Source organism: Camelus ferus, chromosome 6 (genome assembly GCF_009834535.1).
Source record: "Camelus ferus isolate YT-003-E chromosome 6, BCGSAC_Cfer_1.0, whole genome shotgun sequence".
NCBI classification, from domain to species: Eukaryota; Metazoa; Chordata; class Mammalia; order Artiodactyla; family Camelidae; genus Camelus; species Camelus ferus.
In genome coordinates, this window is record NC_045701.1 from 80,314,321 (window position 1) to 80,329,245 (window position 14,925).

The 14,925-nt window shown below is 45.4% G+C and overlaps 1 protein-coding gene across 4 annotated transcripts in view; it reads right to left on the minus strand.

Annotated features, from left to right (window-relative positions):
* KCNK10 (potassium two pore domain channel subfamily K member 10) overlaps positions 1–7,486 on the minus strand; it is a 131,284-nt gene extending 123,798 nt beyond the window's left edge. The window contains exon 1 of one of the 4 annotated variants that reach the window (XM_006190879.3): positions 7,355–7,486. In XM_006190879.3, the coding sequence (XP_006190941.1) occupies positions 7,355–7,397 (43 nt within the window). In that variant the 5' untranslated portion in view covers positions 7,398–7,486. Of the gene's footprint in view, positions 1–3,780; positions 4,290–4,664; positions 6,256–6,294; positions 6,421–7,354 lie in introns of those variants that run through there. The other 3 variants (XM_032482474.1, XM_032482473.1, XM_006190878.2) reach the window with 3 other exon arrangements.
* Positions 7,487–14,925: the final 7,439 nt, after the last annotated feature.

Here is a 14,925-nt window from a genome sequence, read left to right on the forward strand (position 1 = left end):
CTACAGCTCATTTTAGAAACTAATTCTTTTGCCCCCAAATTCAGAGTGTTTTATGCCCTATTGATCTGCTTGCCTCAATCTGTGGAGGTACTGTTTGCTGATCTGATTAATTTTTAAAGCCCTTAACATACATAAAAGCAGCTAGCCAATCCCAATTTTCAGCAGGAAATCATCAACAAGTGATCACAGTGATTTAAAATGCACATAAGTTCTGCTCTGAAAGCCAAGACTACTTTTGTGTGGTCCTCCACAAACAGCCACTGTGTTTAAAGGCTTAGCTTTACAAATATGAAAGAAGGCCATCGCTCACCAGAGAATAATCAATTTACCCTTAGGTCTTATTTTTGCACCTAAACCTCTTAACAGCACTTTGCCTAATTCACCCAAGTGCAATCAAAAACAATCTGTTCTCCAACCACCTTCATTTTGTGCTATTAAATGGCAGGTAGTGGGGCTGCAAGCAAAACATCGTAATTACAACTTCCTTCCAAAATCTGTGAGCACAGCCGCCTGAAGGTACAAGTCTGTTAACAAACCCAAATCCTAAGAAACTGTCCCTCCTCTTTTCTGTTATAACGCTAAGGTTCCCCTTCATCTTTCCCTTACCAAACATATTTGATCTATGTAAACTCAAACTTCCAAAGAACAGACCCAGTGTCTGTCCGGTGGCCAGTAACTGGCACCCTCCACCTTTAGCCCACCCAGAGGTTGGAGAGCCGCTGTTTGGCTAGATGGGTTCATGGAGAAAGAAATGAGTGAGAAAGACTGATTCACTGCCTCACTCTTCTCCACCCCTCCCCCTTCTCCTCCTCCTCCTCTCTCTTACTCTCTTCCTCCTAGAAACAACCTTCTCCAGTCCCTGAGCTCTGAGAGCCTCACCAGGCAGCAGCCAGAGGCCCCAGGAGACAGACTGGAAGAGTGTCAAAGGGCCCATATTCTAGTCTAACCCCACCACCTACTAGCTGTGTGACCTTGGATAATTTACTCAACTTCTCTGTTTCCCAATTCCCTCACCTATAAAATTAGGATCATATCTTCCTTCTAAGATTAAATCAAGATTAAATAAATTAATCTTTTGGTTAAATAATAATGAATAATTAAATGAATAATTTAATCAATTCATTAATATATGTGAGGCACTAGACACTGCCTGGCACAGAATTCTATACCAGTGTGAGATCTGGCACCCTGACGTCCCATTCTCCTCCTGCCTCCAGCCCCTGTCTATGAAAGACTGTTGTCACCCCTCCAACTCCAGGAACAACTGTGCCTGAAGTCAGAGCACATTACTGGAAGGCAGCTCAGTGGCGTCCTTATGGCAGTCAAGTGTCAAATGGGGACAATGACAGATAACTATTGTGAAAATAACTGTATGAAATTATATACATAAAACACCTGGCAGGCAATGATTGCTCATTGAATGCTGGGGGTTTTATTGGGGTTTTTTTTTTTTTTTCATTTTTAGCACCATTGGTTGTGACTCAAGATACTGCTTGTATGCTTCTTCACTGTTTCAGGCTGTAAAATATGGGATTTATCTGTATTTATCACTGTGACATAAATAGATAGAATGATGATTATATAGAAATGTATTTGAAAAGCCAAGGCAAGCTTCACAAAATCAGATCCACAGCCCTCCCTAGCAGAGCTCCTTGGAGATACTAAGCTGACTCTAGACAACTGCCCACTTGACCATCCTCTTCAATGTCTCAGGGACGTCTCCCACTCGACAAGTCCTGGGATGAACTCCTGAGTTTTCCCTTAACACCAGTCCTGCCCTGGCTGCCTTCCCAGTCATTCCAAATACTCCACCTCCAGCCTTTATTCACACAAAGCCTATAGATTTTGTACTCTCCCTAGCTCCCTTCTCCATCCATTTCTCCATCCCTGCAGCCACCACCCTGGTCCACACCACTATTGTATCTGGTCCCTCACATCTACAAGAGGGCCACATAGCACTTGTTTTGAAACTTAGTTGAGATCATGTCACTCCTCAGCTTGAAACACTTCAATGGCTTAAGATAAAGACTACTCTGCAATCCCCCAATCCACAACCCCACCTTACCAGCAGCAACACAAAGCTCTGGGATCTGACCCCGTGGATTCACCAGCCACATCTCAAAACCTCTTGCTCTTTGCTCCAGATATGGAAACTTCCTTTCCGTTTCAAATACACATGTTCCCTCTGCCTCAGGGCCTTTGCACTTGCTGTTTCCTCTTCTGCCAGTCCCCTCTTCATTACCCAGTTAGTCCCTACATCTCCTCCAGTTCTCAGGACAAAAGACTATCTTCCCTGACTGCCCATCTCCCCTGGTTTTCATCAATCTCTTCTATCAGACACTTTCTTGAAACCTTGATGCTCTTTTTTGGAACATATATAAACTTGTAATTATAAACTTCTCTGGGCAATGATTGATTTAGGTCTGTCTCTCTGACTATAAACTCCAAGAAGGCAGTTTTTGTCTGTACTATTCTGACTGTATTTCCTGTGCCTGAGGCAGCATTTGATTTGTAGTAGATGTTCGATAAATATGTATTGCAGGGATTCCTCCCCCCCCCCAAAAAAAGCAAACAAACAGAAAAAAAAAAAAGGCACGCTTCCATATTTCCAGAGATTTAGAGGCAAAATAGAAGGTCTAGGTTCTATTTAAGGTAGAACAGCTTCAGTGTTGAGAATAGGCAACATCTCTTCACTGTCTTCAGTACCCAATTTCCAAGACATTTACTCAACGAATGACTGGTTTCCCCTTTTCCAGTTTGGAGAAAAGAAGAAATACACTCATAGAGAACACTAAACACACACATCAAATAAAGAAGTTCAACCCCAAGTCGCTCAGAAGCTTTGCCTTGCCCAACTCAGCCTTCAGATGAGCTAAGAGAAATGCTTGTCAAAAGCATAACAAAAGCAAAAGCATTCTTGTCAAAACTGGACACGAGGTTTCAACTTGTTCTTCTCCCACACTGATCACTCAAGAGGAGTAACATCTGTATGCTAATTACAGGCAGTGGCCAATGCCAGGCACACAAACCTGTCTAAATCGCTCCCTTTTGCGCTGAGTGAACACTGTCCAACAGTCCTAAGAGCTTGTAAACGACACTGTTAACTCCGGCGGGCACACTCCCGCCTCCCCAGCCCTTACCAGCCCCACCCTTCTCGAAAACCACTCCCCCCTCCCGCTTCTACTCCGATCTGAGCCAAACTAGCTGCCTGGTTTGGTAATAAGATTGCACGAAGATTCAGAAGGCCCCGTGGGCTTCATTATTCCGCATGCCCTAGAGAAGGGCCACCTCCAGGGACTGTTGCTGCAGAGCTGAGTCCCACTTGCTGCCAGGAAACCTTTCCCACTGAGGACACCCTGGGCAGGAGGTGCATCTCCAGGTCCAAGGGGAGGCACCCCACCCATTTGCCAGAGACAAAGATCACCAGAAACAAAGGACACACACACAAACATACACACACACACATACACACACACTCGAACACACAAAGTCAGAAGCAAATACCGACACTTGGTGCAATTTCAAGCCAAACACCAAGCTTGGTGTATCTTTAAATAGGTTTTAAAACAAAACCAGGAGGGACAATGATTATGTGATAATGACAGGCACTATCCAGGTTTGGAACCCACGCTGCCTCCGCCCTCCTCCCACCGGCACCGCAGTTCCCAGGCGCATTTTCCAGCCTCAGGACACACGCTGCCAGGAGCTTCCACTCATGGAGGCGCGCACACGCGGGAGATGGAGGCAGGGTGAGGGCGGTCAAAAGTAGGAAATACCAACCTTTAGGATCCCAGTTCACCTGTTTTCTTGGAGTCTCGATTGGAAATTTCATTGCTCCGTTGCCCAGAAGGGGAGGAAATGAAAAGAATCACAATAATAATAAAGTCCTCAAGCTTTACACGCCTCGGTACAGCAGTCCAACAAAACAATTTCCAAGGATGGGGGAGCCTTGGACTGGCTCGTGGAAGAACCCCAGAGAAAGACAGTGGAAAATATTTGGCTTAGGAGAGCACTGGAGACTGTTTGGGTGTTTGCACCGGTTGAGGGGTGAGGGCAGCAGCCCGCTGGGTAAAAGGAAAAGTAAGACCGGCGAGGGCTGGATGCAGAGGGAGGCTCGGGAAGATGAAAGACCCAGGCAGCTTCCCAAACGCGGTGCTGGCAGGTTGGGGACTGAGGAGCAGGAGGGACGGCGCGAGGGAGAAGCCCACTGCAGTGTCACTCCAGCCCCCGAAGGCGTGTGCTCACACACTCCGGCACACACACACTCGCACACACTCGCCCGGGCGCGCGCTTGGGCGGGCACTTCGGCTTCGCTCGGCCGCGCTGAGCGCACAAGCCCCACCCCGGCCGCGGCTCCTCGCCCCCGGGCGACGCCCCCCGCTCCCCACCCCCCGAAAGCCATTGGACGTAGGGGTGGCGCGGCACCCGGGGAGCGCGCGGCGAGGGCGACCCTCCCCGCCGCGCGCCGCTGAAGCCGCGCCGCGCGGGAGGGCGCGCAGTGGGTGGAGGCGCCTGACGGGAGAGGCGCGCTCGGCCCCCTGCGCCCAGCCTGGGGCAGCGGCCGCCTGCAGACTTGCCCGCGCAGCGGCGGGAGGTGTTGTGGGTGCGGCGGCCCGGAAGCCGCGGTGAGGCGGGGACCGGGAGGCAGGCGCGCCGCTACTTACTGGCTCTGCCGGCCGGCGGGCGGGCGCGGAGGCGGCCGCGGCGCGCTCCGTGGGGTTGCAGCCGGAGACACGCTTGGCTGGCCTGGAAGGCGCTGCAGGAGGCGGAGGAAGGGCCGCGGCGGCCCCTCTGCAGACCTCTGCCCCTGGGATGACCTCCTGGCACCGCTCCCACCCTGGGTGCACCCCCACCTTCTTTTCTCACTTCATGGTTTCACTCCAGTTCCCTCCCGCGCTTGGTCTCCCGCCTGCGCCCCGAACCCACGTCCCCAGCGCGCTCGGAGGAGGCCGGTGCCAGCCATGAGCCTTTTGTTCTGGGACCGCTCCGCGTCGGCCGCGCTCTCCTCGCCCGGGCAAGCTCGCTCCCCAGGCGCCGCCCGGTCCCTTCTCCAGCTACCGACAGCCCGGCTGGGGCCGCAGCCCGGAGGCCCGGGAGGGGGCTGGAGCCAGGCGTCGCGGTCCCTGTGGAAAGGGGAGTTGCCAAGACCTGGCGGCCCCGGGAGCCCGAGGGCCCGGCAGGGGCAGGTGCAAAGGAACCCCAGACATGTTCTCGGAAAGAAGCTAAACCTGGCTCGTTCCCGGTTCCCTGACTCTCTCTGCCCTCCGCCCCCGCCCCGAAGCAGCACAGGGGCTCCCTGCGGTGGGACCTCAGTCTCCCGAAGAACCTGGTGGTGTCGAGATGCTCTTCAATAGGTTACTCGAAGTACCAGTATAAATAATGTTTACAAATTACTTCGGATGCCTAGCAACGGAGACTTGCGCATAGTAGATGCTCAAGAAATACTTGCTAAATGAAGGCATGAACGGCAGGAAGCAGTGTTGGACAGGAAGTAGTTTATGTTACTGTCCACTCACTGTCCATTTTACATATATCTTGAACCCTATCTATGTGCAATCACTGTGCTAGGTGCTGGAGATCTGGCAGAGAACAAGACTGAGATGGACCTTGCCTTCATGAGGCTTACTAACCCCATGAGGTGGGGTTAGATCATCGTTGCCTTTACTTAAGAAAGTGACCGTCAACCTTATTCCCAAGACTGCCTGCTCTGCTATGGCCCTAATTGCCTACACGAGCAGTTGCTCTCAGAATGCATGCCGCTCTAGGGCACCTTGAGGCTTCTGGGGGACCCTGTGTCAGCAGCATCCCCCACTATCACATCCATGTCTCTGAGATCCAGGGCAAGATCCATGGAGATCCACTGTGATCTACGAAAAGAGTTGGCAAGTGCTTTGTCACTGACCCTACAGGCTGACCGGGAGTTATCTGCAGACTCTGTTTAGGCAAAACTGGTACCAATCTAATGGTGCTATTCTGACCTCTCAAAGCTTTAGGCAGGTGCAAGTTTCCCAGGTGCTTCAGAGCCACCTTCTCTGGAACTCCATTTCCACACATTGTTTCCCCTTACTAAAAGGCTGAGAAGATGTATGAGACATGGAAATAAGACAAAGAATTACTGCTTTTCCAGCCATGCCCCCAGAGACACCAGTGGGTATGTAAATTCTGCTCCAGAACCCAAAGGGAGCTGCTTCTAAGTTCCTGCGAGAGCCTTCAGAGCCTCACTCTGTCCTCTCCTCCTCCACTGCTCAGCGGCGGAAGGGTGCCAGCCCAGCAACTGCAATGCAATGTTATTACCTGCATCAGAGTCGGAGAGACGTCTCCACAACGAAAAATACCCTCTCTCCTGAATCCTCTGAGGATGGGAAGGCAAGACTGATGTTTATCAACTGCCCCTTCACTTTCTCGTATTTCTCTCCATTCATCTTCCTGACATCATGTGGAAGAAGCTCTAGCCTCGTGTTGCAGATGAGAAGATCAAGGCTCAGAGAGGTAAAGGAACACACCCAAGGTCACAACACGGAGATTCACACCCAAGTCTGGTCCCTGGACCCATGAGTCTGACCCTGAAGCTGTCATATGGATCCTTTTGGGTAATGAAGATCTGAGTACTGTATTTCTAAGACTCTAGCCCCACCTCCCTTGCAAAGTGAATTGGACTAAACTGGTTCACTGGGGTCTACATCAGGGAATTAGTTCACTGTCCAAGGCAAATTCCCATGGCACAAAATGCAGCCTTAGGGTACATCATTCAGCCAATCAACAAACATTTATTGAGCATCTCTTGTGTACAAGACAGTTTGCAGGGTTTTTGTCAGAAGTTATTTTGGCCCCTGGAGAACCTCCCCCAGAAAAGCATCAATTTTGGGGGGAGCTGGGCGGTTTGGGATGGACCTATTGGGATGAGGGAGTAGGATCAGGGGTCTGGAGTTCCTGATGCGAGTTAAAGACTTGCACTAATCATTGGCCCTTAGGATCATCTCTCTGCTAAATCACTCCCCCTCCCCCCTCCCCAACCTTTGGGGCTTCTCTCACTTCCAATTTCGTTTTTCCTTCCAAGAATGTGGACAAAGACAAGTTTGTGGAGGGGGAATCCCCCAAAATTAATTAATCAGTTAATTAGTCAATCCCAGCACCCCCTCCCCTAACATGCCTAAAATCAAGCTCTACTCCTAAACTGCGTATTTGGATAGACTGTGGGGCGGCGGGAGGTGGGGGTTCGGAAAGGAAGACGGCAGGGAGGGGAGCCCCCTCCCAAGTAAAACAACTTAGCACATTAACCCTTTGTGCTACTGCAGTCCCCTTCCATCAGCCTTAAATTCTGTTCCTTCATTATTACAGACTAGATTCCACTTACCCCAGGAAGGAGGAAAGAAGCGGTCTGTGGAGAGAAGAAACATCCAGTAACGATGCCGCGCCAAGTGGTTCCCTCTCCTGTGTCGCCGCAACTTCCATGGCTATTGCTGCGGGCCGGTTAAGTCTAGAGGAAAGAGACCGTCTCGGGTTCCTGCGGCAGGAAAACAAAGCATCGTGGCGCTCAGTCTCTGCACCCGCCGAGCCCCCCAGCAGCCCCGGGCTGGCGGCCGCGGCGTCCTGGGCGCATGCAGCGGTAAAGGGCACCGTTCCTTGCCGGGGATGTGTTGCTGCGGGCGGCCCGAGTCTCTGCAGTTCAGACCCTGCGATAGTTGCGGCACCACTTTACTGAATGCCGTGTGGCCCCGCGCGAAAGGGCTGGGGAAGCCCGAAAACCCCAGGCATCCTCCCTCGAGGAAGTTTCCCGCGAGTTGGTGGCTCCTTTACCCTCCTGCCAACGCCGCAGCCCGGGATGGGTGTGAGGGCAGAGGGGTGCTGCCTGCCGCGTGGGGAGCCAGCCTCTCCGAGTGGCTGGCAAAGAACAGCTTCTCCAGAGAAGAGTTGAACACGGATTCCGGGGTGAGGCAGGAGAAAGTCCGGGACAGCGAATCGCAGGGAGTGATGGAGCAGCCTGGGGAATCCTGCTTAGAGCTGGTTCGGCGAACAGAAGGGGGAGGACAGAGCTGATTCGAATCTACTTTGAATCATGAATATCAGAATGAGTCCATTAATCTGCCTTGGATTTTCTTCCGTTTGGTTTCATCATTCCTCCCTGAGGTCCTGAAGAAATCACAGTCTTCCGTGATCTTCCTCACTCCCAAGATACCTCCAAGTCCGCTTCTCAAAAGAACTGCAGAGAAACTTCCAGGTCATTTTGTGAGGGTATCTCTACACACATAGACACACACACACACACACACACACACACACAGACAGACAGACACACACACACACACACACACACACACACACACACAATGTATACCTACTCAGTGGTAAAACTGAGTTTTATGCATCAGTGTTGACTTAAACTTCTCCAACCAGAAATGTTTTCTTTCCCCAGCGAAGTTTCCACTTCGTTCGCAGCATTTAATCATTCCTACATTTGTCTTCATGTCCCAACCAGCATCTGCAAAACACACCCTTAAATATATGTTGCTCTAATCTTAGGCTCTGCTTTTGGCTTGGAAAAGCTGGAGACACATCAGCAACTACAGGGCAAGTGGGTGTCACATGTCATACTGCTCAGTCACAAACGCTCTGTGGGTAAATCCTACAGATTTATTTAGGTGACTGCAGCCCCTGATTGGGGATAAATGAAGACAACACACTAAGAACTCCAAAGAAGTTGTAATTAAGGCACCAGGCTGATGAACATGTTTCATAACCAGGAACTGCATCTACTTCCCTTGTAAGTTTCTCTGCTTTTAAACATTTTTATTGAGCTATAATTGACATGTAACATTATATTAGTCAAGTGTACAACATAATGATTCTATATTGATATATATTGTGAAATGATTAGTACAATAAGCCTAGTTAACATCCATCACCACATATAGTTACAGGTTTTTTTCTTGTGATGAGAACTTTTAAGATCACCTCTCTTAGCAGCTTTTAAATATACAGTACAGTACCATTGACTATAGTCACCATGCTTTATATTACATCCCCAGGACTATTTTAAATTTTAAGAAAACATTATTTGAGGTCCCATAAGGCATTGTGCCAAACATTTTACCAAAGATGTACAGACCTGTAATCTTGCTTGTTATAAAACAAGTTTGAAGGTGATTCCCTCTCTCTGAGTTACCACCAAAACATAATCCCAGATGACTTTTTAAAGAGATGGAGCTGGACATTTTTTGGTTTTTCCTTCAACTTTTTTATTTTGAAAATTTTCAAACATGCAGAAAAGTTATAGTTGTCTGATAAAAACCAGAATATAATCAAAGATTTCTTGGGTTGTTATTTCTACTTAGTGTATTTTATTCTAGAAAAATCCTTCCATCTTTTTTTTATGACATTGATTTTTTTTTTCAGTCCAAATTCATTTGCTTTCTGGTAATGTTTAATGGATGATGTAGCTAAAGATAAGTTGAGTCAAAGGGGAAAACAAATGATTTCCTGACCACAGGAGGTCATTAAAATAACTCAACACTTTCTAGTTGAATTCAGTATCTCTGCCAAAGTCATGGAATAGAAGGTAATTGTATCCCCACTCACTCAAGTTTCTCCCCTAGACTTAGCCCTAGCCTCAGTTGAAGAAGTTATATTTGCTTTTTATGTCCCAATAGGCTGTGTTTCAGGGATGAATGAGCATTTTCACACATCCACACCAAGTTGACAGGCACATATTGTATTTTACTAGATTTAAAAACAAGACCTCAGCAAGGTTACACACGATAATGAATGATTTTCATGTCATTCTAGGAAGGTTTTAATGTGAATCAAAATTTGAAGGCATGTGGAAGGCATGCATGCTTTCAAATAACTTACTTATTTATGGGCAATTCTTATTCCTAGAGCCTTTAAGTTTGGCAAAGGATTGAAAATTCTTTAGAAGGATGTACTGTCTCCGAACATTGACAGATGCTTCTCCCCAGCAGCCAATGAAAGGCTTGGGATAGTCTGACCAAAAGAATGAGTTTTGCTCAGTAGGAGGTGAGACATAGTTTCAGTGTCCAATGGGAATGTTTGAAATATATTTACTTCATTTTTGCTGCTTCTTTAAGCAAATATTTGTTTGGTTGAAAAAGGTTGGAACAAATGTAGTGTTAGAAATTTCCTCTACTACCACTAAGGCATCTAAATGTTTGCTGACTCATAGAGACAGATTTGAAAGAGGTCATTTCAAGACACTTTTGGTTCACTTTTCCACCTCTGAATATGATTCCAGTTTACATGACCATCCAAGATTTCTAATATAGCTAGTGAAGGCGAGTCCAAATTCTATATTGATAGGCTTCCTCCAAATTTAAGAAAACTTTGGTGAGGTCAAATCGTTTCTACTTCCAGAATAAATCTCTTCCTTCCTCAAGTCTTCTAATACTTCAGATGAAGAGCAAAAAGACCCTTACAATAACCTTTATCTATTAGAGATTAAACTGTGCAACAACCTCTTCTTCATGTCAAGTAATTCTTTTTACCCCTTTACAAGAAGTACAAGCATTTGGCCAATTCATACTTTTCTTTCACTATGAGTTTCAGAAAAGAAAATCAAAATCCCTCTACACCTTACTGAGTTTCTCCATCTATAAAATAAGGACAAATAATGAGAACAAAGTATCGTGCCAACTCTCACCCATCCTCTTCAGTAGGAAGTACGACCAAGCAAGTGAATTGAGCCAAGCTTCCTTCAGTTTCTTCATCTGTAAAATGGGACACTGAATATCTGGCTAGTTTCACCCACAGGGTCACTTAAGGGAAAAATAGACGTGAAAGTGCTTTGTAAGAGATGCAGGGATTTACAGATCTAGGGGATCATTGCTATGATCTACTTGCTCCATAATTTCTTTCTTACTATGTGCTAGGCACATAGCAAGCACTTTTTAAGATTACACTATTTATTTCTCACAACAATCATAGAAGATGGGTACTATTAACATCATGATTTCATTTAAAACAATACCTGACATGTATTAAGCACTTAAACATTTGTTGAGGAGGAAACCGGAGCTTGGAGAGGCTAGTGGCTTGTCCAAGTAAACATGGCTAGCTAGAGATGGAAGTAGAAATCAAACCAAGACCCCACTCATCTCTAAGTCAAAGCACCACTCCTTATGCAGAGCTGATTACATAAAATTATTTGCATCTCTGGAGTAGAGTCAGTTCTACCTGAAATTGCAGCTGAGATGGTCTTTATCTTTTTCCATCTCCTTGGGTCTTTTTCCATCTCTTTCTTTTTCCATCCCTCTCTGTCTTTTTCCATCTCCCTCCTGTCTTTTTCCATCTCCTCATCTTCTGGGCCCCTTACATTCTTCCCTCCCCATCAAAGTGTGCTCTTTTTTCTCTCTAAATGAACTAATGAATGTTTTCCCCATCCCCAGAAGTATTTGCATTTTAACCGCAAGTGAACCTTTAAGCCAGAGTAGTGAATATGGCCATCAGACATCATCAAACAAATAAATGAAGTGTTGGGGAAGCAGCGAGCAGGGAGGGAGGAGCGAAAGCCTTTGTTATGTCCCTGAAACCACACCAAATTACACCAAATATGTGGCCACCTTGAAGTGTGTAGTCAGATAAGCAGCCTATCTTACCCAGTTCTCCACGACCACATGATGTTACCAGGCATACTTGACTGTTTCAGTGGTCAAGTAATAATGCTGACTATAGGAAACAGAACTCTTTCCAGTTTATGCAATACTCCTATATTTAAATTCTGATAGTATGTTGTTTAAAATAGCCCTCTAACTGTTACTGACACACTTTGAAAATATTGACCCACTCGGACCTGTGAAATAATTAATGATCTGCACCACTCTTTCCGTCAAGAATCAAAGTTAAGCTGACAACTAATTTCTTATTGTATCTCTTATGGGAAATAATTCTTTTTCATTTATTTCCAAATATGGGACATTATTTTTCAAGTAGAGGTTCCAAAGAACTGTATCCTCTGGTTCCAAAAAGTTGTAAGTGACCATAACCTTTTGTTTTTAGAAAACCAGCGTTTTTAGAAAAACGTCATCAACTGTTGCTCCACTATCCATCATATGATAGGAAAATCTTGGCTCATCAGAGCTTACCAAGTTAAATCTGCCACCAGTAACATCCTGGAAGAGTCAAATATTACATTTTCTAGTATATAAACAAGGTCACTGCAAGTCTAGATGGGCACGCTATCCTATATGATGAATTAGCCTATATAAACTGGGCGCTTCTATCTGTATGATAATTATCCTATATAAACTAAGTCCTTACCAGGCAGCTAGAGAGAGGCACTCCCTCCAGTGGAAAAAGCACTGTGGCACTGGCTTGATTTGCAGACAGTGCTTTTGTTCAAAGCAGAAGACATTCCTTAGGGGTATAGGGTGGGGACTGGGGAGAACATACTGATAGCAGGAAGCCCAGTAGTATGTCCAGAACTTGGAATTGGACACATTGGATATAGAGTTTTTTCTGGCAAATAGGAATTTACAAACTGACATCAGAGAGCTCGTCTATTAAATTTTATATTCAAAAGGGGATAAGCTGGGGTCAGTGCACTCATCTATTCTTCTGCTCTTTCCCCATAGAAAGCTATAGAAGTTCACAGTGTATATGGTATTCACAGTGAGCCCAGTCCCTCAGACAGAGATGCAGTTGCTTTAGGAATGTTGAGCTTGTTCCAGTGAGAAAGCAAAATCATGGAATGTAATCATTAGTGGAAGGGACGTTAGAGATCACAGTAGTGAGAGCTTTCCAGCTTTCCAGGTGACACGAAGCAGATTCCATATTCCAACGGCTTCTTCTGGAGATCACGTTTCAGTGGGTCTAAGACCTGGGGATTTATTTCTTTACTAAGAGCCCCCTTGTGACTCTTTCATGCAAAATCTGGGAATCTCTGATGTCCTTTTTACAGATATGATGGTGAAGTCCTAAGAGGTAAGGTGACTGTCCTGAGGCCAAACAGCTGGTCCATGACAGAGTCAGGACAGGAACAGAAATACCCTGAGGGGCCTCAGGTCTTCATAAATGGACTAACAGTATTTCAAAAAGACTTCAACCATGGTGGGAGTTGGTGGTTGTGGAAAAAAAACAAAGTGACACAATCAGAAATTTTATTTATTCAAAACTCCTCATTTCAGAAGCACTCAAGTCAATCAAGCACTTATGACACCCTTGTCCTTTATTTGCTGAACACATTTCACCCACTGTTTCTTTGATTGGCTCCAAATCCTTTCATATGATTTATGGGACTCCCTTCATTTGGGCAACTTTGGACATATCATCGTTTCTGTCTTTATGCCTATTAGCCAATACTCTCCTCCTTAAAGCTTTTATTAAACCAGGCATATCTCCCTTCCCATTCCATTCACTTTATCATCCTTTTCTTTTATTGCCCAGTTTCTCTGGTTTTCTGTGTCTAACCCTAGGGCATACTTTATTTAAATGCTAAGTATTTTACATGAGACAGCTGTCACAGAGTAGAAAGGCCACCACGATAGAGATCAGAACCACTAACTCCTAGTTCAAGCTCTTTCATTATTAAGCTGTGTGCCCTTGAGCAAGTTACTTAGACTTTCTGAGCTTCTGTTCAATGAAAGGGTTAAATCTGAGCTTCTGAGTCCTTTCTTTCTAATTGTCTGCTTCATCTCTTTAAGAAAGGAAGGACTCAACTTTTCTCAATTTATTTTTTTCTCTGCACTGAGCCTATTTCATAAAGCTACCTAAAGTGCTCAGTCACTCAATAAACGCTGCTACTTCCTTCCTTGGTCTAGTATGACTTTCCTTCTCCATGCATGAGCCATGTATCTGACCATAGCTGACCAGTGTTTTTGGTAAAGACTAGATTTTTTTAATAGTACAAACTATGTGTCTTTCCAGTTTCACCATTCCTTCCCATGAAATGACACATTCTGTTCCTTGGCCCGCCACATTTTCCGTTAAAACGAAACATTATTTCCACATGTCCCTTGAATCTTAACATGTTTTTTTAAAAGTCACCTGGAGTTCAAAATAATACACAAGATTGTAGAACAAAAATATGTGAGCTTTCAGGACCTTGGACAGTTTAAAAGTACTCTTGCTGTAATGCTTGGCATCACCACATCAGCAAATTTGTGGTATACTGGGAAATTTACAGGATCCTATCAGACATGGTACCTTGAAATAATCTGATCATATTTTTTCCAGAGATGCAACATAAAAGAGCCTGTCCAAAAGTAATATAGAGAGTGGGTGCCTGTATCACATCATCTTTCCTTGTGCTTTTCCCTGACCTTCTTTCTAAAATTGATATAACAGGAAAAAGTATTATCGAATATTCTGATGCATAAAGTTACTTGAACTCCAAGCTGAAACCTAAAGATGATCAAAGCCTCAGACAGTGTCCAAATTGTTAGGCCTCATTCTGAAACTTAAATTCTAAATCTGTAATTTCCTCTTTATTTCCTCATACGTATTTTCAGAAAACACAAGCAGCAAGCTTTTAAAACTGATCATGGATCATCTTTTATGACTCACATCTCACAAGAAGAAAATAAAGTCTTCCCTGATTAGGGCTACACGAGAGTGAACAGCTTCAAGGCACTGATAGAACTCTACACCTGGGAGTTGCTGTATGCAGTGGTAATCGTAAGTTTGTATTCTGTGTCTGTGAGTCTGTTTCTGTTTTGTAGATAAATTCATTTATATCTGTTTTTTAAGATTCCACATATAAGTGATATCATATGGTTTTTTTCTTTCTCTTTCTGGCTTACTTCACTTAGAATGACAAGCTCTGGGTCCATCCATGTTGCTGCAAATGGCATTATTTTATTCTTTTTTATAGCTGAGTAATATTCCATTGTGTATATATACCACTTCTTTATCTAGTCATCTGTTGATGGACATTTAGGTTATTTCCATGTCTTGGCTACTGTAAACAGTGCTGCT